General features: G+C 46.7%; 1 protein-coding gene across 3 annotated transcripts in view; it reads left to right on the top strand.

The window, feature by feature from the left end:
* Window positions 1–26000, top strand: part of LOC149870767 (UDP-glucuronosyltransferase 2A2-like) — a 53516-nt gene that overhangs the window by 17206 nt on the left and 10310 nt on the right. The window contains exons 1-2 of one of the 3 annotated variants that reach the window (XM_090036819.1): window positions 8307–9040; window positions 22007–22155. In XM_090036819.1, the coding sequence (XP_089892945.1) occupies window positions 8317–9040; window positions 22007–22155 (873 nt within the window). In that variant the 5' untranslated portion in view covers window positions 8307–8316. Of the gene's footprint in view, window positions 1–8306; window positions 9041–21968; window positions 22156–26000 lie in introns of those variants that run through there. The other 2 variants (XM_090036821.1, XM_090036820.1) reach the window with 2 other exon arrangements.

The following is a 26000-nucleotide window of genomic DNA, read 5'->3' on the forward strand; positions in this document are numbered from 1 at the left end:
TTGTATCTCCGCCACTCCTTGTCTCAGTATTGGGTGCATCTGCACCAGGACCCTCACTGCCCTGTGCCTCAGTACTGGGTCCCTCATCACTTCATGCCTCACTAAGTAGATTCCTGGCACCGGGACCCCTTCTGACTTGCAGGAACAGCATTTGCGCTTGATAATTCTAAGACAAAGCTTTGTTTTCCTCAAGTTGAACAGGGGAAAAAGCCTCGTCTTGGAAGTGAGTAATACAACCACTTCTTTCCCATAGGAAAGGATGAATCTCAGATGGGCGCAAAGCCAAGCCTGCAATATCCATTTCTGATGCTATAGCATCATTAGCGAGGCCTGTGATCTGACCGATACACAGCTATACCAGCAAAACTGCTTTTAGTGGGATGGCTTATTTTGCTCAGGGGAAGTAAGAATAAGGTAATCTGGGAAGCACATGGTTTTGCTGACACAAATGCATAGGTATTGTACAGGTATTGCTGCTTCGGTGGAAGAATTGCATCTCTAATGGAAAGAGTCAGTGCAAAACTGAGCACTGACCAGAGTTTAAATCCTCTAGGCTTCAGTTTCCTGTGCTGGCCGGGGAGAGCCCAGGCCATGGTGGGGCTGTTTTCCTTTCTCTGAGGCTATGTCCTTTCCTTTCCTTCCTTCTGAGCATGTCTCCCATGAGTTTCAATGGGCAATGTTCACAGGCTCGTTACATATGTTTGAGGGGCAGTGGGTACTGACTGGTTTTTCTCTGCTTGGTTCTCCCCCCTTAGAAGTCTAGGTTGCCTATAGACATGCTGGTCCATGTTCTGGTTAAATTGAGTCAAAGCAGACTCCATTAATTGAGTTTGCTCCATGTTCTAATTAGAACGCTCCAGTGTTGCCACATCATCATGTGTATTTCAAAATGGCCACTGGGGAGCTTTAACTAAACCTGATTGAATGAGTCAGTTAAAACACCTCCACAGCCATTTTGAAATGTGGGGCGGGCTTAATGCGCATGTCGATGAGGCATTTTAATTAGAGCGGCTCTCTAGGAACTGCTGCAATTAAAACAGCTCCCCTCCCACCTCCGAGTACAGGTATAGGCAGCCTTAGTTATTAACCTATATCCTGTACTCGCATTCCTGTTTGATCATCCTTTGTCCCAAGAATTTAGTTAGTATACAGATAGTAGCCTTGTGGTTGCGGGGTTTGTGGTTTCCTGGTGGTCCTAGGCCTACAGTGCCTGCATAACAAATAGCCCTGTCTGTACAATAGGAATAAGAGCACTGCCCTGCTTTGCAGGGTTGTGTGAACAAACATGAAGAGCCTGAGGCATCCAGACACTGGTGATGGGAGCCATAAAATACCTTTAACAGAAATTCTGCTTTTGCACATTACCATTGACTTGGTTACAATTGTCTCAGGAAGGAGTGTGACCCTTTAGATTTCCTGAATTGCTAACTTTCTCTTTATGTCATGTTAGAAGCTTTGGAAAGGGCACAATGAAAGGAAGATGAGGGCCTGAATTGAACTCTCTGTGCGTACTGCTCACACCTCTGTATGATGAGGCTTGAACAAATGCTGTTCTAGCAGCCACTGCTATGAAGTGGTCTATAACCTCACCACCCTTTTATTTGTAGGAAAAGGTGCAACAGGCTGCAACCAGTAGACATCAGAACCAAGACAATGTAACACCATTTCCAAGCAGGTGGCTGGTTGGAACCAACAGCAAGATGGGAAGTAGTGTAAGGCCAGGGTAAAGGACCTCAAATAATAGTACAAAGCTGCCAAAAGTGCCACAGCTCTTTATAGGGAGCTCACAGGGTCTTGGCTATGGATTCCCAAATCGAACAACACTTTGGGGTTTATTCTGCTGGCAACTTGGATAAGACAGATATCACTGATGTGGAGGAGAGTAGGTCCCAGAGACCCAGGACCTGTTTGGGGGAAAACATTTTGAGGAGAGAACTGAGGATCTGTACGTGCAGACACCTGGCCTGGATTGATGCAGCCCCCACCAGCAGACTGCCTGCCAGTCACCCTGTCACCAACAGAGATCTCAGTATCCAAGTTGGGGAGTGATTGTAGTGAATGAGTGTGCTTTTTGTGTCATGCTGTGCCTGGGTATTACCAGCCTGTCCGGAGCATAACCAAAGATGTCTTCCACATGGGCTCTCTTCCCCTCTTGCTGCGTCTTGCAGAGGTTGGCTTCATGGATTGTGTGTTAAGCCTCCTATGCCAGTTCTCAGGTTCACTCCGCACCCTTCACCTTGCAAATTCCTCTTGGATGCACATCCTAGAAACTGGAAGTGGTGCATGGCTCACTGCCTCTTCTGGGCAAGCCAAACACTACCCTCTGCTCCTTTCCCCTGGCCTGGTTTGTCCAAGCAATTTTCCTAGGTGTTCAGGGCCTGTGAGAGAACCTGCCATCACCAGGGACTCCCAGAGCTGGGAAGGGATTTTGGCAATGGCACCCCAGGAGCTTCAGAGAGGTGGGTTTTTTTAAACTCTAATGCTGAGAATGGATCAAAGGCAACTTGTTATAGTTCCTGCCTTCCAGGATCAGCACCTGCAGCTGCAGTGGGCTCAAGGGGGTCATGAGATGAAGAGGAGCAGGAAAGAGCTGGTAGACTCCTCTTAAGAGGCATGCAAAGGCTTTAGTGGCCTAGAGGAAAGAGATGGAAAAGTGTGAGAACTTGTGTGGAGCCTATGAAGCAAGGCATGAGGCAGATGAGGAAAGTGGCATGCAGGGTCACCAAGAAGACCAAGGATGTGGCCAGGGAGAGATGCACAAGCTTCAGCTGGGAAAAAGATGCCCATTACAGAGGGGACCCTGGACCTCATCAGTGGTGATGTATGATTGGAGTAGGAACTGTAGTGCTCTGTGATAGATGTTATGGACCAGGTGGTGCCATAGACAGTGTCTGACTACTGGCACCCTGCCAAGTGCTGTGAACACCCTTTCCCTGGCCAGCAACTTTCATGTGGAGATGTAGTCACTTAGGTGCTGCAGGCCCCGGAGAACACATCCTTCTTGAGTCAACAGCATGGTGGCAATGGTATTCCTGGCTTCATCTACTCCACAAGAGCAGGGAGAGCAGCTCCTTTGGGAAACCAAAGCTGACCCTTCCAGCTTCCACACCAACCTAATGTTTCACCCCACAAGGCCCTAAGCTCCCAATAGACAGCAGAGATTGTCTTCTCTGAAGCTCTGAACCAGGGCCCATTTTGACAGACCTGAGACACCTAATTGTAAATAGTTTGTAACCAGTTGTTAGCCCCTTCTGATTATCTCTGTTCTTCTTCGCTTCACCTCAGATTCTTTCCCAAGTTTCAACTCCCTCATAATGTATATCCTAGTTCCTGGGTTTTGTTTTGCCCTGACACCGACACCAATTCCACCCACAGACACTGTGTGGAAGCACAAAATCATGACAACTGGGAGCTAATTGCTGTTAGCACCTGTACCAATGCTCTTTGCTTCCATCTTATATCCTGATCTTCCCCAGGACTGGTGCTTTGCCAACGCATATGTCCATTCCTGTAGAAAGACACTGGTGTTGGGGAAAGCTCCAAGCACCCGGATGTTGATTCAGTGCCTGTGATGGGCACTGCCTGAGTTAGAAAATCTGGGCAGGAAGGATCATGAGGATAGATTTCCTTGTGAAGTTTCTGGCTGTGTCACAGCCTGTTGCATACAGAAAGCAGAAATGAGAAGAAAACACTCAGGCTTGGGACTCAGCTGTGCCTGTCTCTTGAGAGCCTGCCAGTTGCCTGGGAAATGGATAGCTCTTGGGAAACTCTGTGAGCTGAAATGCACAGATTTTGCATTTCTTGGCTATGGATCATTCCCTTCCATGGCAAGGAAAGTGGGACCCCAAATCATAGAATCAGTTTATTCCCACGTGGTTCTATGAGGCAGCCCGACTGGTAGCAGCCCTGACATCCAGATAAAGTCCTAGTCTAGGCTTCTGTCACCCAGACTCCCTGCATGACCTTGGGCAAGTCACTTCAGCTGTCTCTGCCTGTGTTTCCTGTCTGTAAAATGGAGACAGTCATTATCCTTTCTCCTAGCCTTTGTCTGTTGAGTCTGTTCTGATTCTCATGGCGTGAACAGAGATGGTTATCTGTGTCACTCTGAAGTCTGGTAGAAGGTAGAGCATGGTAGTCAGGGTGTGAAGTGTCTCTTATGCTGCCTGCTTCTACAGCTCCACTGGGGCTTTTGGGTGCTACTGTAACAAAAATATGAGATAGCTTGGAGTAAGTAAACATTTTCAGAGGAATTAACCATTCATAGTGAATTGATACAGTTTTTCTCTGGATCATAGTTTCTTTTCCAACATTACAAGAGAGGTAAAACATTTGAGGCCTTATTTTCAAAGGAGCTGAGCATATACAGCAGGGTTACTATACGTCTAGGTTTTCCTGGACACGTCCTCTTTTTTGAGTCTTCCGATCTTGGTCCTTGCGGTTTTTTGAAATAGGAACCAAAGTTTGGGATTTTGCTCTGCTCCACTGGCAGGAGTGGAAGGAGGGTGATTGGAGGCAGGGGTGGCACTGGGGCTGCAGCAGGGCTGGGGAGTTGCCTGCCCCTCCAGTGGGAGAATGGGGCAGGGGGGCCCTTTGAGGACAGTGGGAAGCTCTGTGGCTGAACTGATGCCTGTGCTCCCATGGGCCAGGCAGCCCCCAGAGATGGTGCCCGGGGTAGGGGGAAGCGTGTCTAGGCCAGCTGGCATGGTGTGCAAGCTCCAGCCCAGAGCAGGGGGTGCCACAGGCATCCTCTCTTCCGCACTGGGGCCAGACTTGCTTCGCTGTTGCCTGCACGAATCAGAGCTGCTGTGCTCCAGCCCAGTTGGGACAGGGGCAGCTGGGGCCCCCTCCTGCAGGGCTAGGGGGGAGCAGGGGGATGCAGGTCGGGAGTGAGGGGCACCGGCAGGGCTGGGGTGGTGGGGTCAGGAGTGCAGGGCCCTGGCAGTATCAAGGGGCTGCAGCTGAGGAGTGAGTGGCACCAGCATGGCCCTTGGGGGGCGGGGGGGTGGTAAGGGACTGCAGGTTGGGAATGAGGCGTACTGGCAAGGCCAAGGGTCTATGGGTCTGGAGCGAGGGGCAGCAGCAAGAATGGGGGGATGCAGGTTGGGATTGAGGGGCACCAGCATAGCCTGTGGGGGCAAGGGACTGTGGGTCAGGTGTGAGGGGCACCGGAAGGGCCAGGGGACTGCAGGTCAGGAGTGAGGGGCAGCAGGGATGGGGGGGCTGCAGATTGGGAGTGAGGGCCAGGGGGCTGTGGATGGGGAGTTAGGTGTCTCCCCGACAGGCATCCCATTTTTTGGTACTGGAAATATAGTAACCCTAAATACAGCTTCTGGGGCTGGCAGAAGAAAGGAGAAATCAGGTCCTAACTTGTCATTGTTTTCACAGTATTTATCTTATGGTGCCCAAATTAAGGAATTATTGAGGTGAATATCTGAATGGAACAAGTATTAGTGGTGCTATTGAAACAAGGAGATTTTGCACATCATGTATTTAAAGTGCAGTTCATTAACTTCCCAATGACAAAGATACCAAAAGCATTGTTAAAAAAATATATCTGGTTTTGTCTTCTGAGGCTGTGAGTTGCTTGGGGCAGAGACTGTTGTCCTGTGGTTCTCCACCTATTTGGGCCACCTCCCGGGGCTACTGCATTATAACCAATGCCAATAAATCCCAGTGAAAAGACTAACCATTCCCCTTATTTACCTGGAGATAAGGAGGTTTACTTTCCCTGGCTCAGTAGGCTTATATTGCTCTCAAGTGCACTGGCTAGCAATGATTACTTTTAAACAAAGCTACTATTATAAAGTCACTGGTTATTATCGCCTCTATTTGTCTAATGAATAAAGGGAAAAGAGAATTCCACATGGGGGGGAGGGACAGGGATTTTCAAAAATTCTTAAAAGGTTATTCTATGATTATGGTTTGTTTCAATGATGGCAGCACACACAATCTCCCCTTGATACCCCACTCTGCTCAGCACCTCTAGACATGCAACAAAAAAGACAATGAAAGTTTGCACTTTGCATAGAAGAGAAGCGAGAGGAATACAGACAAGCCTATAAAAATGGGCCAAGAAAGAGGCTTGGGAAGCTGGGATCACAGAAAGCCGAACTGAGCTTAGCCAAGAGGAAGAAGTCTCAACCTGCCATTTGGCTAAGCAATGCCTGGCAGGTGTGATTTGTAGGCATTATGAGAGAGGCAAGTGAAACTGGTTGTGCTTGGCTTTTATCCAAGTCTCGGGGACCAAGCCTCATGTACACAACATTTGTCTTGGGCAAGGTAAGGAAACCAATGGACAGATGTCTGCCAGATAACTGTCTGAGGAATGGATACTTCCCCAGGGCCTAAATGACTTGAGCAAGAAAGGCCTTTCCCGAAATACAGAACAAAACACACATTTTAGCAGAGACATCTGGCTCCAGGCCAAACTTCCTCTTAATGATGAAAGTAGGCTCCAGCATTCAAGGCTGTGCAGGCAGCCTGCACCAACCGACTCACTTTCTGCACCAAATGCAGAGCTGTGGACTTCATAGTGTCTAGCAGTCAGTGACTAGGGCAGGTTGGGGATAGTGGTAATAGAAACATTCCCATGAAAGAATAACACAGTGACCCAAGCCCTAGTCTGTGTACATAGATCCCTGCCTCCTCACAGCCATCTTATCCATCCCCTGGCAGCCTGAAAAGGGCTCTGTGTAGGTCAGAGATTTGCCTATGCAAAAGCCTGGAGTCACCTGGAATTCCTCATCATCAACCTGCAGAACTTCCGGAGGAAAAACAACCCAATAGTGAGAAAACTGCTTGGAGGGACTCGGAGGCAGTATGGAGTCTGGAAGTCCAGGGCTTCCACTAGGATCACCAAAGGCTCACACTGATACCCTGGGAGCTACCCACAGCTCACTCCAATATGTGGGAGTCTGCCCCTTACCACCAGAACTTTTCAAGAAACCCTCTGTCCCTTCCCTCTGTCTTGGAAGAAGCAAACAGGCATTATGTGTTGGGTGGTGTTCAGTTTTGGGCCCCCCCACTACAGAAAAGATGTGGACAAATTGGAGAGAATCCAGAGGAGGGCAACAAAAATGGTTCAGGGTGTGGGGGACATGACTTACGAGGAAAGACTGGGGAAACTGGGCTTATTAGTTTAGAGAAGAGGAGACTTAATAGCAGTCTTCAGCTACCTGAAGAGGTTGGAAAGAGGATGGAACCAGGCTATTCTCAGTGGTGGCAGATGACAGAACAAGGATCAATGGTCTTAAGTTGCAACATGGGAAGTTTAGGTTGGATATTAGGAAGAATTTTCTCACTAGGAAGGTAGTTAAACACTGGAACAGGTTACCCAGAGAGGCGGTGGAAGCTCCATCCCTGGGGGTTTCAAAACATGGCTAGACAAAACTATGGCTGGGATAATCTAGTTGGGGATGGTCCTGCTCTGAGCAGGGGGTTAAACTAGGTGACCTCCTAAGGTCCCTTCCAACCCTAACTTTCTATGATTCTGTGTGGCCAGGGGGACACAGAAGCACTACTGCCCTCCCTCACATCTAAGGAAGAAATGGCAAAGCACTGAACAGCACTTCACTCGGGGACCAAGTGCAGCATAGCAGGAGAGGCAGAAGCTGGTGCAGCATGGCCAGCCCAGCAACATCCTCTGCCTACTTGTTTCCTGCTGTCACACTCCCTGGAAATGCCCACCATATTTACCAGCCCCCCTGGGTCTGCCTCAATCACTACTCCTTTCCTCCGAGTTGGTGCAGAAACAGTGCCATGTCACTGAGGCACCTAATTCCAGAGCATTAGCATCTATTACAAAGTGTCTGCTCATCCCAAGTGTCAACTATATCTGTAGAACTAACCAGCCATCAGCCACAAACAAATCAGCAAAATACATGGCTCCTGAGTGAGAGAGCAGTTCTTACAGTGAGCAAGGGACAGATGCCATTACTAAAGGACTGAGCTGAGGTATGCTGAAGTTATCAGAAAGATTCACTGTGGACTGAGGGCTGGAGCTCATGTTGCAATAACCACAGATCTAAAAAGTGCTCCTTGCATTACACTATGAGTCTAACACAAGATGCAAATTGGCTGCATTTCTGCAGAGCTGCCTCCAGGTCATGTGAGAGAATCTTAAGTAATTTGAGCCAGGCAGCGGTAGCTGTGATGCCTTTCCCTTATATGGTATATTGTAAACGGACATGCCCTCTTATCAAGATTGGAACTTGCTGTGTCTAATCTTTGTGGGCTGTTCCAAGACTTTCTACTCTCTGAACTGTAGGGCCAAGTTCAGCTCAGTCAGAAATGAGCTGGCAGTCAGAAGCAGTCAGGATGCTGGCAAGGTGGTTTCCTCTACTGCTCTGTGTTCAGATGCACTTCTGGCACTTCGGATCCTGCGGGAAGGTCCTGGTTTGGCCCACTGATGCCAGCCACTGGATCAACTTAAAAGCAATGCTGGGAGAACTCATCCTGCGGGGCCACGACGTGACGGTGCTGGTGCCATCAGCGACATTGCTCATTGATTACGATGACCCCACCTCCCTCTTTGACTTTGAGGTCCTCAAAGTACCCTTCACAAAGGAGGCCGTGAAGGCAGTGCTACAAGACTTCCTGAGTCTGTGCCTGTATGAGAAGCCCCGCCTCTCCTACTGGGAGGCCCTGGTGAAAATACGACAAATAGTGGCCACCTTCCACAAGATGTCAAAGCAGATCTGCGATAGCTTTGTGCTGAACCCCAAGCTGATAACGAAGTTGCGTCATGCGGGGTTTGATATGTTAATCTCTGACCCTCTTTCTCTTGGGGGTGAGCTGGTAGCAGAGTTGCTCGAAATCCCCTTTGTCTATACCTTTCGGTTCTCTGAAGGGAACACCCTGGAGCGCCTTTGTGGAGGGATTCCAGCCCCACCTTCTTATGTGCCAGCTAGCACGGGTGGACTGACGGACAGGATGTCCTTCTTGGAGAGGCTGACTAACTTCCTGCTGTACCTATACAATGATGCACTGTACCTGTATTTTTGGGAGGATGAGTGGAATCGGTATTACAGCGATGTCTTAGGTAAGATAGTTACTGGAGTCACTGCACAGGTCAAGATTTTTTTTTTTAATGGAGCTTTGAAGGGTGGAACCTGAGTCTGGCTTAGGGCCTCTGTTGCCTGGTTTTTCAGAAATATTACTCACCTGCCCTTCCAGAGCTGGAGCCCTCTGAAAGACCAAGTGCCTACATCACCCTCTGGCTTTGACTGGAGCTGCGGGTGATCGGAAGCCTTAAAAGGTAGGTCCCTACTAACACTCCAACAGGAGCTGTGCAGAGGAGAGCCACGTGCATGATCAGAGGTCAGGAAAACAGACCTTATGATGAGAGGCTGAGAGCCAGGGGGCTCTTCAACCTGGAAAAGCACAGGCTCAGGGGTGATCTGGTGGCCACCTATAAATTTATCAGGGGTGCTCATCAGGATCTGGGGGAACGTCTGTTCACCAGAGCACCCCAAGGGATGACAAGACCGAATGGTCACAAACTCCGCCATGACTGATTCAGGCTGGACATAAGAAAGAACTTCACTGTCTGAGCCCCCAAGGTCTGGAACAGACTGCCACTGGAGGCGGTTCAAACACCCATTTTGAACACCTTCAAGACCCATTTGGATGTTTATCTTGCTGGGATCCTATGATCCCTGCTGACTTCCTGCCCCTGGAGCAGGGGGCTGGACTTGATGATCCTCCGGGCTCCCTTCCAGGACAAATGTCTATGAAATCTATGAAATCTGTGAATGCTCAGCCCCGCTAAGACCAGGCCCCCAGTTGAGGTACCTACACTGGGAATTGGATTTTACTCTCCCTGACTTTAGCTTCTCAGCTTTGAAGACAGAAGCCTCTGTAGCATGGGCAACTGGTGCCTCCCAAGTCTGGGGGAGCACCCATAGACGCCGCCGGTGGCGTCAGCAGCGGGGCCGGAGCTGGTGAACTCCTGCAGGCAGCGGCAGCAGGGCCGGAGCTAACGAGCTCCCATGGGTGCTGCCAGCAGCAGTGGCGGCTGCCCTGTCGGGGGGCATGTGCCTCCCCCCATGTATCACCTATGCTCTGTAGCAGGGGTTGGAGTCATTTGTAGCCAAAGTCCTTCCCACAGGCAAGCAGATTCATCCCTGGTGTAACTTGGTTTAAGGCAATGGAGTTACACAGGGGATGGTTCTGTCTCAATATCACCTTCAGAGCTGTGTCCCAGATGTCTTGTAGTATTTTGAGCATTTCAGGACAGGATTTAAAGAAGGCAAGAGGACCAGTGTCTCACATAACTTCTGGTAGTGGTATGTGCATGTATAGATTTGTCTTTGTTGTTTGGTGAAGAACACCACATAGTTGAGTCCCTTGGCAATTGATTTGTCCTCAGGCTCTTGGGTCCTAAAGCTCCCATTTTCTAAATGGACTCTCTGGCAGCTTTTAGACACTGGTCTGCATTCTTCAGTGCTGAAAGCTGTTAATTAAGCATTGCATCAGCTCTTCCCCTTGATGGAGAAATTTTGCAGTTTGAAATATAGCTGGGAGGTCCCACAAACTGAGACCTGATTTGTTTTCTTTTTTCCTTCTCATCTACACTTAAGGCCAGATAAAACCCACTGAAGTCTCAGGAGCAGGGTGGTCTTCATTTAATTCATTTGGATCTAGCACCAAATGTGGATTTATTTATGCAACTAATTATGAATAATGAAGCAAAAGAAAAAGACCTAGCTAACACTCCCTAAAATTCTCCCAAAGAGAGCCCCAGCTCCTCAGATTGACCCTCTCCACGCCATAGTAGTTGTTTCCTTTTAAAATAAAGTTTACACAGTAACACATTTGCAGTCACTATGACTGTGCCATGTTGTAACAATTCAGACCCATCATTTCTTAATCAACACCCATGCAGAGTTCTTTATGTCTTAGAGGGATACAGATAAAAAACAAGGGACAGGTCTTATCTGGTCTAATCTGGCATGGCTCCATCCACATCAAGAAAGATACCTCGATTTTTTGGCAGCCAGGGTAGATCCAGGATTGGCGGGTGCAGTGATATAGTTAATCCCTCCCTCCCTCCCCCCCACTTCCTCCTCTACCCCAGATTTTAAAACAGTGTTTTTATCTGGGCAATGCTGAAGGGAGTCAATCAAACAGGTAAGAGAGAGGGGCCAGGGTAACGCTGGGACTAGGGGGTCAGCACACACACCCACAGGAGGCCTCAAATGCCTCTACACAAATGCTCGTAGTATGGGCAACAAGCAGGAGGAACTCACCCTCCTGCTGGCTGACACCAGCCCGGACATAGTGGGGATTACGGAAATGTGGTGGGACGCAACGCATGATTGGGCGGTGAATGTCAAGGGCTATAGGCTGTACAGGAGGGACAGGTTAGGAAAGAGAGGTGGGGCGTGGCGCTCTATATTAAGGAGGAATACACATCCTCGTCAATTAGCAAGGAGTCAGGGGAGGGGCACTCTGAAGTGCTTTGGGTTAGAGTACAAGGCAGTCAAGGGGAAAGGGACTTAACGGTGGGAGTCTACTACAGACCTCCCAACCAGGGAGAAGAGCTTGACCAGGAATTCTTGGGTCAGCTCACAGAGGTAGTGAACGCTAGGGATGTAGTAGTCATGGGGGACCTGAACTTCCCGGACACCTGCTGGGAAGAGCAGTCAGCCAGGTCTGAACGCTCACGTAGGTTCTTGGCCAGAGTGCAGGACCTCCATCTAACCCAGGAGGTGCACAGCCCCACCAGGGGGGATGCCTTGTTGGACCTAGTGCTGGCCACGGGTGACGACCTGGTGAGCGGGCTGCGAGTGCTCGACCACCTGGGCGACAGCGATCATCGCCTGCTGGACTTCACCATCCAGCGCAAGGTGGCAAAGGCATGCAGTAAGACAGCGGCCCTGGATTTTAGGAGGGCAGACTTCAACGAGCTAAGGAGGATAGTTGGAGAAGCGCTGAGGTCCCGGGGGGTGGGGAGCCAGGTGTCCAAGGAGAGTGGTCGCTCCTTAAGGAGACGATCCTCCAAGCCCAAAGGAAGGTAATCCCAATGAGGATCAAAGGGAGCAGGAGAGCACACAAGCCTCTGTGGCTCACCAAAAGAATCCTTGGTCCTCTTGCCTTCTTTAAATCCTGTCCTGAAATGCTCAAAATACTACAAGACATCTGGGACACCGCTCTGAAGGTGATATTGAGACAGAACCATCCCCTGTGTAACTCCATTGCCTTAAACCAAGGACCAGTGTCTCACATAACTTCTGATAGTGGTATGTGTGTGTATAGATTTGTCTTTGTTGTTTGGTGAAGAACACCACATAGTTGAGTCCCTTTGACCCCAGTACTCTTTCCTGCCATGGCAGGGGGTTGGACTAGATGATCTGCTCAGGTCCCTTCCGACCCTACAAACTACTTAATAATTCATTATAATCTACCTGATTCCTTCCTTCACTCCAGGGGTATTAACAATCCTCTCTTCTTTTTAATGGTCTTGATAATCCACTATCCTTTTTTCTTTCATTTTGCTGTCTGTTGGCTGCTCCTGGCAATACTGCTTTTATTTTACAGCCCTACAGGTCTAGTGTTAGCTCTATCTACAAATATTAACTGGAATTTGAAAATATTAACTCAGGTGATCACTTAAGTGTGGAAAAACTGTCAGTGAAGTATTGGGTGTACTGTCAAGAGGTTGAAGAAGGCTAGATTTTGTTCTATGAATCTGAGTAAGAGATGCATATTTAATTTTTAATTGACTTTAGGACTAATGAAAAATTTTAATTTTTTTTTGTTTTGTTTTGTTTTTATACTTCATATATATAATATGGGAAATGAATTCACTGTCTAATGAAGTTATATTTATTTTTGCTTCAATCTTTAACTGAATTATATAGCCCTAGGCCCCTCCTATATTAGTAAAGCTTTTAGTTTGTTCTTAATTAGAGAAAAATATGTGTTGTATTGTCATGTGGCCTAATACATCATACAATTGGCAGGTCAAAATCCTTGTTTAAAGTCCTTGATTCTTCCCTGCTGAGAGTGGAATATGTGGCTCAAGCATTTCTTGAACAAGTTTTCTCCTGTCATTTGTAAGGGTGATCAGGTGGTGCTGTCATTTTCTCTTTCTTTTCATGCCCTTTGTTTACTTTTCACATTTCTCTAAATGTGGACAATTTACTTATAAAACTCTGTAGTCCTGACCTTCCTGACCTTCACAGCCTTGCACAGTACTGCAGGAAAAAAACCCTGAAGGATATGTAAGCATCAGTTATTCCCACTGAAACTGTAACCTAACTAGTGGGGGTATTAAGGTAGTTACAACACCATGGGCTGTCAAGCATTCCCAGGACCCCCGCCACTAGCTGGCTTAAATGCATTAGTTTGTTGCCATGATTCTGCTATCCAGATTTGAACTAGTCTTTTTAAGATTGCAGTTGCACCTTTTGTTTGCAGTATAGAGTTAGCTTAGATGTTTGGAAAGTGGTCAGGTGGGCACATTGCAAGGAAGCACATGCTTTAATCTTTTCCTGGTTTGGGGCCCAGGAGTAGGACCTGAATTAAAATTAATGTTTTTCTACATAAGAATGTGCAAGGATGCAGACAATGAGATTTGGGATTTCCTTAAATTTTTTTGTTTTTCTATGGGCTTGGGTGTTGCAAGTGCGATAATATGTGAGAAGCTGTGCATTCAGTTTAAGCCCTGCTTTCAACCTTAGCCCCCTGATTCAACAGACTACAAAAATTACATGCGTGCTTCACATTCACACTGAAGTCAAATGGGTAGATTTTTCAAATGAGGTGACGTCCTGATGTGAAAAGCAACAGTGGGCCAGATTTACAAAGGTGCAACTACTGAAAAAACCTTTGTGAATCTGGTTCTCTGTTACCATTTGAAAATTGGACACAGCCACAGGTGGTCTTTAAAACTTCCCAGTGAAACATCTAATTTAAATATTTGTATGTGCAGGCTTTGGGGATAACCTAGTGGCACATTCACAATCAGCTTTCCCTCTAAGTATAAGTAAAAGTGCTCCATGATCAGAGCAAGGCATCCGATTAAAGTTGCCCACTGTTCCAGATTTCCTAAGACAGTTCCAAATTTCAGGTTACCTAAGGACTCCATAAAACAAGACTTTTGCCCTGATTTTGGAAAGTTAGACCTGGATTAGGGCAAGGCAGTGCCTGCTGCATCTCCTGAACAGACTCAGCGTGACTTTGTTTGGTACTGCAAGAACATGGCGATATGTTACGTTTGCTGACAACCCCACGAACAGGAAGCAGCAGAGCTGCATTCATACAATAGCATACCTGAGTTCATTAACTCTGCAGCTCAGCAGAGATAATTGACCTGACTGGAACAGTGTAACTTCAAGAACCAACTTTGGAAGTGATGGGAACTGCTTTTGCTTCTGGAGTAACTGGGACAGTGCCCAGCATTTTGCTTCCTGCAAGTTGGTTGCTTTACATCAGATAGAAGCTCAGGCCCTGGGGGTCTATTCCCTAGCTGACAGTTAACGCTAAACCAGAGCTCCTCAGCCTTACCCACATAGCCACAAAAAATATGTTTAACAACCATATTGACTGTTTTTATTTGGAGATAGAGCATTTTAAAAATGTGAGGAAGCAGTATTAACCCTCTTAGGTATAACCCTTGGCCTAGCTAAGTATGGTGACAACTTGTTGAGATTCATCATCAGTCATGATATGCTTGTTGAGATGCATCATCAATCATGATATGCTTTCTAAGCTGTGCCTATGCAAAAATAAAAGCAAATAGACAGGATTATGAACTGTCCAGCAGGAGACTCCTTTACCTTCATACCTGTCTAACGTCTAGGAGAGTAATCGGCTACATCCAGTAGAATTACTTTTCTCATCTTCTCCCATCCCTTGGCCCCATTTCTAATGACACAGTCAGTGTTACAGCAGCTAGTTGGGACTGGAGCATATACAGCAAAAGATCCCAGATTTTACTGGTGTATATACTACCGTCATAAAAACACAGCATTTGAAGTACCATGTGCAAAATTTGTTCTTATTGTGCAGACGTCATTGTAAGCTTCCCAAAGGTTAATTATTTCCGGACTCCACAGAGAAAACAAACACCACACGTGTGTAGTGTTCAGTTCTAACATTCTTCTTAGACATCTCAAATTGGGATAGAAAAGCTGAAGCACACAATGAAGCAGCCACCAAAGGACATGAAATGATTCCATGTCAAAATGATGTTTGGGTCTTCTTTGGTATACAACCAAATGACATCAGTGGCATAACTTGTCCGATTAGTTCAACATCTCAGGTGATTCTTTTCTAGATTACTGTTAAACATGAGCCAAACTTTAGTTACCTTCTGGTAAAAAGTAGATCAAGAAAAATGTGAAGTAGTGTAAGTCGCTTTTGGGTAAGAGGGAAGAAAGCGCTGGTAATGAGAAAGGAAAGCTTTCTTATCAGAACACAGTTGCCTTAGACCATGTAAGACATAGGTAAGTTTTATCAAAAGTGTAGTTTTACTCTGAGGTTCATTCTGCACTTGTGTTAAATGGTGATTGGTGAAGAAAGCACAGTTTGTCAGAGATATACAGGGCTGGAGAGTACTGGACACTTCCAAACTCTGTCCATTATTAGGTTAATCTTCTCTCAACCCAAAATCACTGGCCTGTACTTCATTAAACTGAGCTTGAATCCACCATCATAGCAATTCAGTCATCTCTTTTCCATCTAGAGTGTCTTCTTCTGGGCCCTGATCATTCAGCTTCTGGGAAAGCATCTATCAAATGTGATGATCAGATTTAAGCAGTGTTCTCTCATGTCAGCAATGAGGTCAGGATGCAACTTCTGTTCAGTTTCAATTAGGACATTTTCCAAGACAGGGATTAATTGGCATTTTCCCTTTTCATCTTCTGCTACAGACTACAGTTTGTTTACCATGGTCCTTGTTCTGTATTGAATGTTTAAATGGTGTTGTTTTCAGTTCTTGCAAAATGATGCTGGGTGTTGTTAAATAAGTGAGCTAAAATAGGCTAGCACTCCCCCTCATTTTCTTCTCCCTCCTGCTTTCTCACCTACTGAATTCTAGTTACTCCTTTCACATCTGATGAAGTGAACTTGCATTCATGAAAACTTGTGTTCTCTATAAATCTGTATTTAATTAGTCTGTAAAGGTGCGTGTCTATCTCGCCTTCTGATATACAGACTAACATGGCTACCTACCTCTCACAGCCTAGTTCTTGAAAGCTGTAACTCATCTGCAAAGGATCTGATACGTTCAAATCTAAAATCGCCAGAGCAAATTGTACCTCCAAGTGGAGTTCCAAGAGATGAATCAACTCCTCCCTACACAATAACCATCAATTTTCAGTGATGAAGAGACTTTCGGTGATTGCTTCCCATTTCATTTCATGGGAGTAAAAACAAGCGGAAGGTCTGTTGCTTGTGCTTCACTGAAACCACCCCGCCTTGCTAATCAGATCTGGAACAACTCTCAGACTGACAAGTATATCAGGCCTTATGATGAACACTGTGGGACATTAATTTAGCCTCTGGCATCAGGTTTTTCTTTTTTTTTTTAACCAAACCACTTACAAGCTTCCAGTCATTCCCCAAGGTGCATCAGAATACACACTGGAGCAGCTTGTTTTCTTTGCTGTTTGGTATATGAAATATCCTTGGTCAGCTAAAAATTAGGACCATCATATGTCTTGTTAGAGCTTTACAGAACAGAGCTTCCCTCTAACTTCCTTTCCTACTTCAAACCTTGCAGACCTAAGGAGCTGAGCAATATTTGTGACATTACCTAAGTGCAGTGCAAAGAATGTACTCCGGCTTATGCCTTCTTTGAGCATTTCCTTTGCTAGACCAGCCTGTCTTGAACTATCCTTACTCCCTGTAGTTAGATAAAGAATTGACTTCAGCTTCATCCATAAGAATTGACTCTACCATATCTTTTGCTACAGATTGTACAAGAGACTCACCAAGAGTCCGTGGTTTCCCAGTGTGAACATTTCAGAAGCACATGGCTTTTTCAGGGCTATCGCATTGTACTGAACCCTGCATCTCCAGGAATTGGCACAGGGAGCTGGCAAGGGAAATTCCCACTTTATATGGGGTAGCTGGGGATTAGGGTCACAAGTCAACAGGCTAGGGAGAAAGGGACAGGCATAGGTGAATAAACATTGATATTAATGTATAGACACTTAGGATCCAGTGTTACCCAAATCACAGGCAATTTTGTGGGTAGGCTAATGATAAAAGAAGTGGAAACAGGTCTACAGCCCAATCTTTTATTTGCTTGCACTTTAGAACATGAAAACAAACATTTCTCCCAAAGTCTGTCTGGTTGCCTGTGACAGCACAACATATATTCTCACCTATACCAGCTGGGGAGACTCGAGAGGTGGGAGGTGAGTGGCATGCAGATTGGTAGCAGGTTTTGTTGAATTTGCTGAATTCTCCAAATTTCCCTCCAGCCTATGCCCAATATTTATGGATGGCTGGTTTTAATATTTTAATAAATGATCTCTGATTGGTTTGATTTAAATGTCTTTGTTTCCCTGAAACTTTTGGAACTGGACTGAATCTCTTGTGGACATGGAAGGTGTCAATTGGAAAATATCCTTGGGAAAGAAGGAGGGTTTCTTATCTCCTTTTCTTCCCCATTGTGGAATGTGGTTCCTGTTTCTTCTTTACCTTACTTTACTGTTTTTTCTGACAAAGCTGTTTTTGTTTGTACAAATTATCTAAACATTAAAAAATACATATCTATTATAGCAAAATAACAGCTAATACATTTGATTCCATCAATCAAGTACTACTACTACTACTTTAAGATGAAGGTGTGATATTGTATATCTGGATTATTTAATGTATGGTCTTCCCTTATCCCCTGTCGGGCCTTGTGCTTTGTTTAATTGTTTTTTAATTGGTTTCCTTTACTTGCTGACCAAGTTAGCAGTTACATTTCCAAAGATTCACACTGCAGTTACTCAAAAAATGGCCAAGGCTGGCAACACCAGGTAGTAAACAATGACCCTGGGGTAAAATCACTCAAGAACAGATAGCATATAGGGAACACTAAAACTGTGGTATATACACTTGAAAAACCTTACACCCTCCCACAACTCCAGAGGAATGCCCAACAAACCTCTGATCCAAAAATGCTTTGTTGCTGTCTGCCAGGGCTCCCATGTCTCAGCCTGCTGCTTCAGCTCCTAGTCCTGGCTCTGCTGATCCTTCTAAGTCTCTGGCCACACGTCTCTCTCAGCCATAGGTCCCATGCTCCATTGCTGCTTTCCTGCTTCCTCTTGTCCCCTTCTGGGAATTGCAATGCATGTTACAGTTCATTTCTCCAGTCCCCTGGAAGCTTCTGAGAGCTGTAGTTCACATTACAACATTACAGTACATAACATTCAATATTACAGTCCATTACAACATTAAAGGGGTTAGAGATGCTTTTTAACTGTGTTTCAAGTCACTTAGTTATTTTTTAAAGCCCTGCACAGCGGAGACTATCTTTGCTCAGTGTAAGGGATGCAGTTTAACCTCTCCTAATGGGAGTTACATTTTCTGCTTTCTTAGGTAACCTTGAAATTCCCACCCTTTAATTATGTGAGGCTGCACCTTGCCCTGTCAAGCTGTATCTTGCCATAATGGTGGTAAGAAAATCCAGTTAATCAGCTCTGAACGTGATGTGACAAAGGGCTGACAAAAGGCAACTTTGTTTGTTCTAATCAGGAATTGAGATACCTAGCAAAGTTTACTAGTAATGGCCTCAGGTCTCACTGTGTTGAACACTGAAAAGCAGTTCCTACCCTGACATGCTTACCACCTAAGGCAGGGGTGAGAAATTATTTTGGGCGGAGGGCCACTTACCCAGTTTTGGCAGGCTGTTGAGGGCTGCATGGGTAGCCCTGTCCCTTGATAGGTGCCGCACCCCCTGGTCACCATCTTGGGACCAATGTCCCAGGGCCAGCACTGATGGGGCCCAAAGCAGGGCATAAGCTGGCAGGGGTCTGTGGGCCCAGGCTGGGTTGCACCAGCAGGGAGAGGGGGGAGCTGGCCCGGCTCCATAGAGACCCTGCCAGCTGGGACCCCACACTCCTGCCACCCTGCTCTGGGCCCTGCCAGTGCTGGGACACCAGTGTGGGCCCCGTGCTCCCGCTGGCTCCCGTGCCCACTCACACCCAGTGCCCCCCAGCCCCACAGTACAGGCAGGGGGCAGCACACACCCCTGACCCCTATACTATTCTAACTGATCCTGTATGCCTGTCAACTAGTGGTTCTCAACATTTTTGGCTTTGGGGCAAGCACCCCTCCATACCTGGGTTGAATTTAGTGGCACCCTAGTTGAGAATCACTGATCTAGCTGGTGCCAGGTAAGGGCGGTGGGGTCTGCATCAAATTCCATCATGCCCAGCTCTTTCCATCTCCCTACCCCTGTCTATACCTGAGGGGACAAGGAGCTGCTCCGCTGGGGTCTGGCATGTTGGAGGCTGGAGCCAATTACCCCCACAACCCCTCCAACTAGCCCTGGGAGTGGGCGAGGACCAGGGCAACAAGCCACCCTGACAAGCATGGTTCCATTACCATGTCTGCCTGCCTGTGGTAGACCATGCTGCTCAGAGCATGGGTGTTGCTGGCAGGGGGACTAGGAGGGCTGCAGCAGGAATCCCCAGAGGAGCAGCCATGGGTATCTCTTGTCCACAGATTGCTAGGGTGGGCACAGTGTGGCCAGACGGGAAGAGAAGAGTACTTCCCTCAGGGTCTGGGCACTGCAATGCCCTTAAAAGGATCTTAAAAGGCACTGTGGTTGAGAGGCACTGTCATGGTCAAACCTAAATTCACAAGATAGTCACAGGGTCTGAGGAGGAACAGAACGGAGGCAACTTGCCAGAAGTTGTTGGCAGTGGATTTATGACCTAGATACCTTGTTTTGGGCGGACCCAAACTGTCAGACCGACCACAACCTCTTCCATTTGATACTAGGCAAATGTTATTGATACACAATGATAGCAGATAAGTGTAATGCAGGCAAGACAAACAAATCCCACCCCCAACTTTCTATATCTGCCAGTCCTGGGATTCACAGAGAGAAGGTACATGTGGTCAATATATGAGCTTCACCCTGTGGTTTTTTCTTGAATGTCAGATGTCAACAGCCTGGAGGTCAAGGACCGCACCCCGCCCCCCGGTGGGTTGGGTGAGTTGGGCTAGTGGTGCACCCTCTGCCTGTGGTTGCCTCGGGTTCTCCCGTTGGGGACCTTTTGCTTCTCTGAAGTCCCTCCTTTTGTATCCGTTTTCTCCTCTGATGACTCTTCATTTCTGGATAACATTGAGTCATTTCTCTGTGGTCATCATACTGCCCACATTCTGTTCTGCCATCATATTCCTCTGTTTCCAAACCTATCATGTGCAAACATCTTAATTTGGCCACTTACTGGTGTCTTAATTTGGGCATGCCCCGGCCTCCTAATTTGTTCCATCCACAAAAAACAGAAATCCCAAAGGCTCTGCATCTTGTCTAGTTCACAGTGACCATGTGGCAAGCATATCTTTTGTTAAGGGTATACCGTTCAAGTTTCCTAGCCTGATTGTCTGCTGGCCTCAGACACAGTATCTGCCTTGAAGTCTGTGAACTTTTGTCACAAACAGGCTTTTAGAAACCAGTTAACCCTGTTGGCTACAAAGGACCAACTCACAGGATCATCATAAATTTCTAGTTTATTAGACGGATGCAAAAGTCAGGTCATAAACCTTGGGGCTGATCCCCTCAAACACACATACATTCACACACATACACTCACAGTAGCTAGCTATGAACATTCAGTACCAATGTCAAGATATACCTATCTCCAAGCACTGGAGTCTACCGTCGATGGCCAGTTGAGGCTTCTTTCAGTGTGATGTTGCTTCAGAAGGGGGTTGCCAGCTGGTCCTTCTGGCTGGGCAGGCAGGGTGCTGGTCAGGTCAAAGAGGGCACCACTGAGGGTCATTCTTCGCTGCCTTTTATCCCTTTCTGGCAGACTTTGGTGACTCCCCAATTTTCAGGCTTACCCAATCCAGGGGCCATTGACCTTGTGGGACATCCCCCTTGGTGGTTGCTGGATGGCAGCTGTCAGCCCCAGGGGTCACATCCACAGGTACAAGCACTCTTGCAAGTCCGTTGATGAAATTTGATTAATTCACTGCTGTGATTAGTTCAGACTGGGTCTTCTGTACCTATAACAGTGAAGTTTCAAGGAGTTCCTGGCTCTGTATTGATCCTTTCCTCTCCTTAGTCTGTGGTTTTGTAGGTGTTAATTGCCACTCATTAGCTTATTATCCTGTCTAGCTGCTGTGTTACACAATCAATCAAGACTCATTCAGGGACCCACTCCATACAGAGAAGTTGTGGTTTGGTTCTCGTCCTCACTAACACTGTTACATGGTACAACTTACTTTTAAATTTAAAGTATATTTGTTACAAAGTTAAAAAGCACAGGTTATAAAACATAAAAGGGTGAAATGCTATGGCACATACGACAAATAGACCAAATACTATGGGGGTAGGGGGGATGACATACTGATGCATCTACAACCTATATTTTTATTACAAGTACACCTTATATTATATAAAAATAATTATAATAGAAGAAGAGGGAGGAAGGAAGAAAAGGTAGAAAAGAGAAAGCATACCCAAAAGGGGGCAAATACTGCAAAAGGGGCTTTTTGCCATATGGAGGGGCTTCACATTGGAAAGGGGGAACAGTCAAAAAAAGGTTTCTTGCTATAACCCTTGCTGTCCCCCTGGACCATTGTTCTAATACAGTATCTACCTACCTACAAACCAATTCCTAAAAGCAAACCTCTAAGTACCATTTTCTAGCCATCAGAAGTCACATAGAAGTTGGTAGAAGAGTAGATCCCTTAAGCCTAAAATGCTAAACTTCACTGCTTTATAACAGTGGCCAGAATTTCCAGATCTTAAATTCAGGGCTTGTAGCCTCCACTCCAGAAAGAATAAGACAATTGCTAATATGGGCTTCTTCTCTTTTGCCTGCAGGAAGGCCCACCACACTGTGTGAAACAATGGGGAAAGCAGAGATGTGGTTGATCCGAACATACTGGGACTTTGAATTCCCTCGCCCATTCCTGCCCAACTTTGAGTTTGTTGGGGGACTCCACTGCCAGCCTGCGAAGCCATTACCTGAGGTACCCTGATTCTCTCCATCATCATGCTGTTTGTCTGTCCAGTGAGAATGTGACTATTCCTTTCTGTGCTCTTTGACTGTGGGCTCAGTACCCCAATACAGGTCACTGAGAACAATGGAAGTTTTGGAAAGGAGAACTTTAGTGCTGCTTATTACTACAAAATCAAATACCCCATTGCTGATTGAAAACACAGGGCCAGTTCCCAACCTATGATGCTTTAGACTGTAGGATCTGGCCTATCAATGACACGCCTGCTTGGTAGGGAGTCAATAGTTAAAGCCTAGTGCTAGTTAATCTGGTGCTCAGTTTAAGAAAATGTGAAGCCAGAGTGCTATCTCCAGTCATGTTTTTAGTTATGCACAAGCTTTAACTGCCTTTAGAAAGCAAATAACAGCCAGTGTCAATTTAAATGATGGAATATCCTATGAAAGCCACAGTGTGATTGATTAGATTAGCAGCATAGTAAAAATGGAGGCTGAGATTCTCCAAAGGAGCTAGTGACCTTGCTGTCTTGAGGATCTTTGGATGCCTGATCTGATATCCTTTTCCCACCTTCTGCCCTGAGATGTGTGTACACCCACCACTTCCTGTGGACCCTGGTGGAGCTACTTACAGCCTCCTGACTGCCTGCCACACCTGGCCCAGGTTCTGGACAGACCCCTGCCACCCACCATGGAGCCTGGGCTGCTTGCAGCAGGTGGCAGGGAGGCTGCAAGCAGCCCTGGCCTGGCTCCTTGTCAACAGCAGGTACACACTTGCCTTGAGGCTGTTTACCTGGAGGTAAGCATGCCAAGCAAAATGGCTTCGTGTGCCATACTCTAGCATGCGTGCTGGAGATTGCCTACTCCTAAACTATGTGTTTGCATTGCTTACCTCGGCTACAAGGCCTTTGGATATGTCCAGTGAGCCTTCCCTAGCTGGCTTGTTTCTATTAACCAGCTACAGGGAGCCAGGGAAGCGGCAGATTGTATACCAACTGAGTTTCATTGCCGTGACTTTGCTGGGTGGGTTTGTAAGTTCCCAGGGACGTGCTGAAGACTAGGGCTGTGCGAAACAGCATCGTACCACTTTCACTTGCGTTTCAATGGAACAGTGTTTCATTTTGAGTTTCGTTTCGATTCAAACACGCTGTTCCATTTCATTTCGTTTAAACTGTTTCACCGTTTCGACACTTTCCATGTTTCACACATAGGCTATAATGGAGAAGCACAAAACCACCTATTACTTTGTCATTTCTTGCCTGATTCAGATGAAACTTGCAGGAATGGTAGCCCCTTCTGAGGGCATGAAGTTTGCCAAGTTTCAAGGAGATAGGTGCAGTGGTTTCTGGGAAACTGCACCTCAAGGTGCTGACAAGGAAAACTCCTGTCATTTGCCAGCAGCCTCCTGTCATCTGGCAGGCAGATTGGAGGCCCGCCCGCACCCCCAGAAGGGCTATGGGACTCTGCCAGACTCCTTTCAGGAGTGCAGCCCCTGATCTCCTTGGTAGATCACAGGAGGCTGCTGCTGCCAGCTGGGACTGGCACTGGGTGCAGCCCGCACCCGGCGCCGGGAAGATTGGTGCTGCTGCTGGCCCCAGTCAGCAGCAACAGCATGCTGTCTTCTGGCGCACAGATCCTGGGGCCCGCACCCCCAAGAGGGCTGGGGGATGTGCCAGAATCCTCCCAGGGGGTGCAGCCCTGGGATCTGTGCGCCAGATGACAGGAGGCTGCTGCTGCTGGCTGGGACCGATGCTGAAGCCAAGTGAGCACGACTTCAAAACTCAAAACATTTCAAACTTTTGAAATGTTTCAAGTGCCCTTTTTTCACTTCAGAGCTGTTTCAAAGGCTTTTGTTTCAGTTCAATTTCACTGTTTCAAGTTCAAAATGCATCAAAACAGCTTCAAAATGAAACACCTGGAGAAATTTCACACAGCCATACTGAAAACCCTTCTTCATGCAGCCAAGAGGCTTATGTGTCGTTTAGATCTAAGGAGACAAGTCCTCCGATGGAGTGGCCTTTATTGCTGCTGTGAAGTGGTGGAGGGATGGTGGTGTCTTGACCTTGGATATAGGTAGCTGCTGCTGGATTTCAATGGGATACCGTTAGGCAATACTGCTGCTGTTCCCCTGGGCTGCCACATGGATAGCCAGAAGGGCTATAGTCACGCATATGGAATCTGTGGGCCATACATCTTGAACCTTGGGACCTTTCTGAGAGGTCACCCACTGTTCCATCTTGTTGGCCCTCCTGTTCAAAATGTATCTGAGACCATTGGATGAGACTGTGTAGAGATTTGGAGTAAGATTGCATTAGTATGCTGATGACACCCAGCTCCAATCTTTCTCACATCTGACCCAAGCCTCCAATCTAGATCCTTATCTAGTGCCTGGCTGCAGCTGGGGATTGGATGTGAGCGAAGCAATTGAAGCTGAATCCAGAGAAGACAAAGATCATGGCGGTGGGCAGACCTCATGCCTTGCTGGGATTGGGACACCCATCACTGATGGGGTTCCACCTGCTTTTGTCACTTAGGTTCATAGCCTTGGAGTGCTCCTGGATCCTCTGCTGCACCTGGATTCTCACATTGCAGCAGGGGCCAGGAGCACCTTTCACCAAATCTACCTTGTGAGAAGGCTGCAACTTTTCTATAAAATTTGGATCTGTTCACCATCCTTCATGCTCTTGAAAGCTCGAGGCTAGACTACTGCCATGTGCTATTTGTGGAGATAACCCTTGGAGACCAACTGGTAGCTGCAACTGGTGCAGAACGTGGTGACCAGCCTTCTGACAAGGATGGATTACTGGGAGCACATTTCTCCAGTGCTCCAAAGCCTGCACTGGCTTCCAGTGATCTTCTGGGTTCAATTCAAAGTGTTGGTCTTTACCTATTAAGTCCTAAACAGTCCAGACCCAACATGCTCAATACTGTATAAATATATACTTTACTTTGGTATTTTACTGAAAGCCACTCTATACCTAAAAATCTAATAAATAAATAAATAAATAAATGAACCTGAACATGGTACCAAACAAGCATGCCCTCCATGTGCCACCAGGAACATGAGAGGAAGCAGGACACTCTCATTTGAAGTCACCCATTTCTGGAACTTTATCCATAAATCTGATCCTGACTGTTGCCATGCCCTATTAATAGATGTTAGATCTCAGTGGTGAATTTAGGCATCTGGCCAGGGTTCCTGTATTTCAGATGGTAGATGTAGACAGAAACCATGGTCTATGCTTCCAAACAGATCTGTTTAATTGATATGATGTGTGCCCCACTACTGGTAATATGGAAATGAATGATTAACAGTGATAAAGCAGCAGCTTTGCGGAGTCACAGAGGATGCTGCTGAGTCAGAGAGGATGCTGCAAGTCTTGCTTTCAGCTGCATCTTAAGTAACTTCTCCCGGAGCAGTGAAAGGCAAAAGTTTGTGCCTTGTCAAATGGGTGGACCCACACTGATGTGTAGATCAATGGAGGACCTATCCTGCTTATTCTTTAATCTTAGGTCTGCTTTTCAAGCCTTTAGGCACATTATCCTGATGGGTGGCATTATTTGGAGAGACAGCGCTGCTTTTCTGAACCTTTCCTAATACTTATTCCAGATAGGAATGAGAGAGTTCATTCATTTCCTATAATCTTGTGCAGCTCTAGACATCTATTAGTAACAAGTGAAGATTTTAAGGTGCTTTTCAAATCAGCTGTCTACAGAATCTTTTATTTTTATATCCAGACATTGGATTCTATTGTGACTATCAGAGCAGTGGTTCTCAACCTTTCTAGAATCAAGGCACCCCTCGATAGACTCAAGGCAGTCCTTAATAGTCTCAAGGTACCTCCCAATAATCTCAAAACACCT

Source organism: Crocodylus siamensis, chromosome 2, assembly GCF_052110815.1.
Source record: "Crocodylus siamensis isolate JL-2025a chromosome 2, ASM5211081v1, whole genome shotgun sequence".
NCBI classification, from domain to species: Eukaryota; Metazoa; Chordata; order Crocodylia; family Crocodylidae; genus Crocodylus; species Crocodylus siamensis.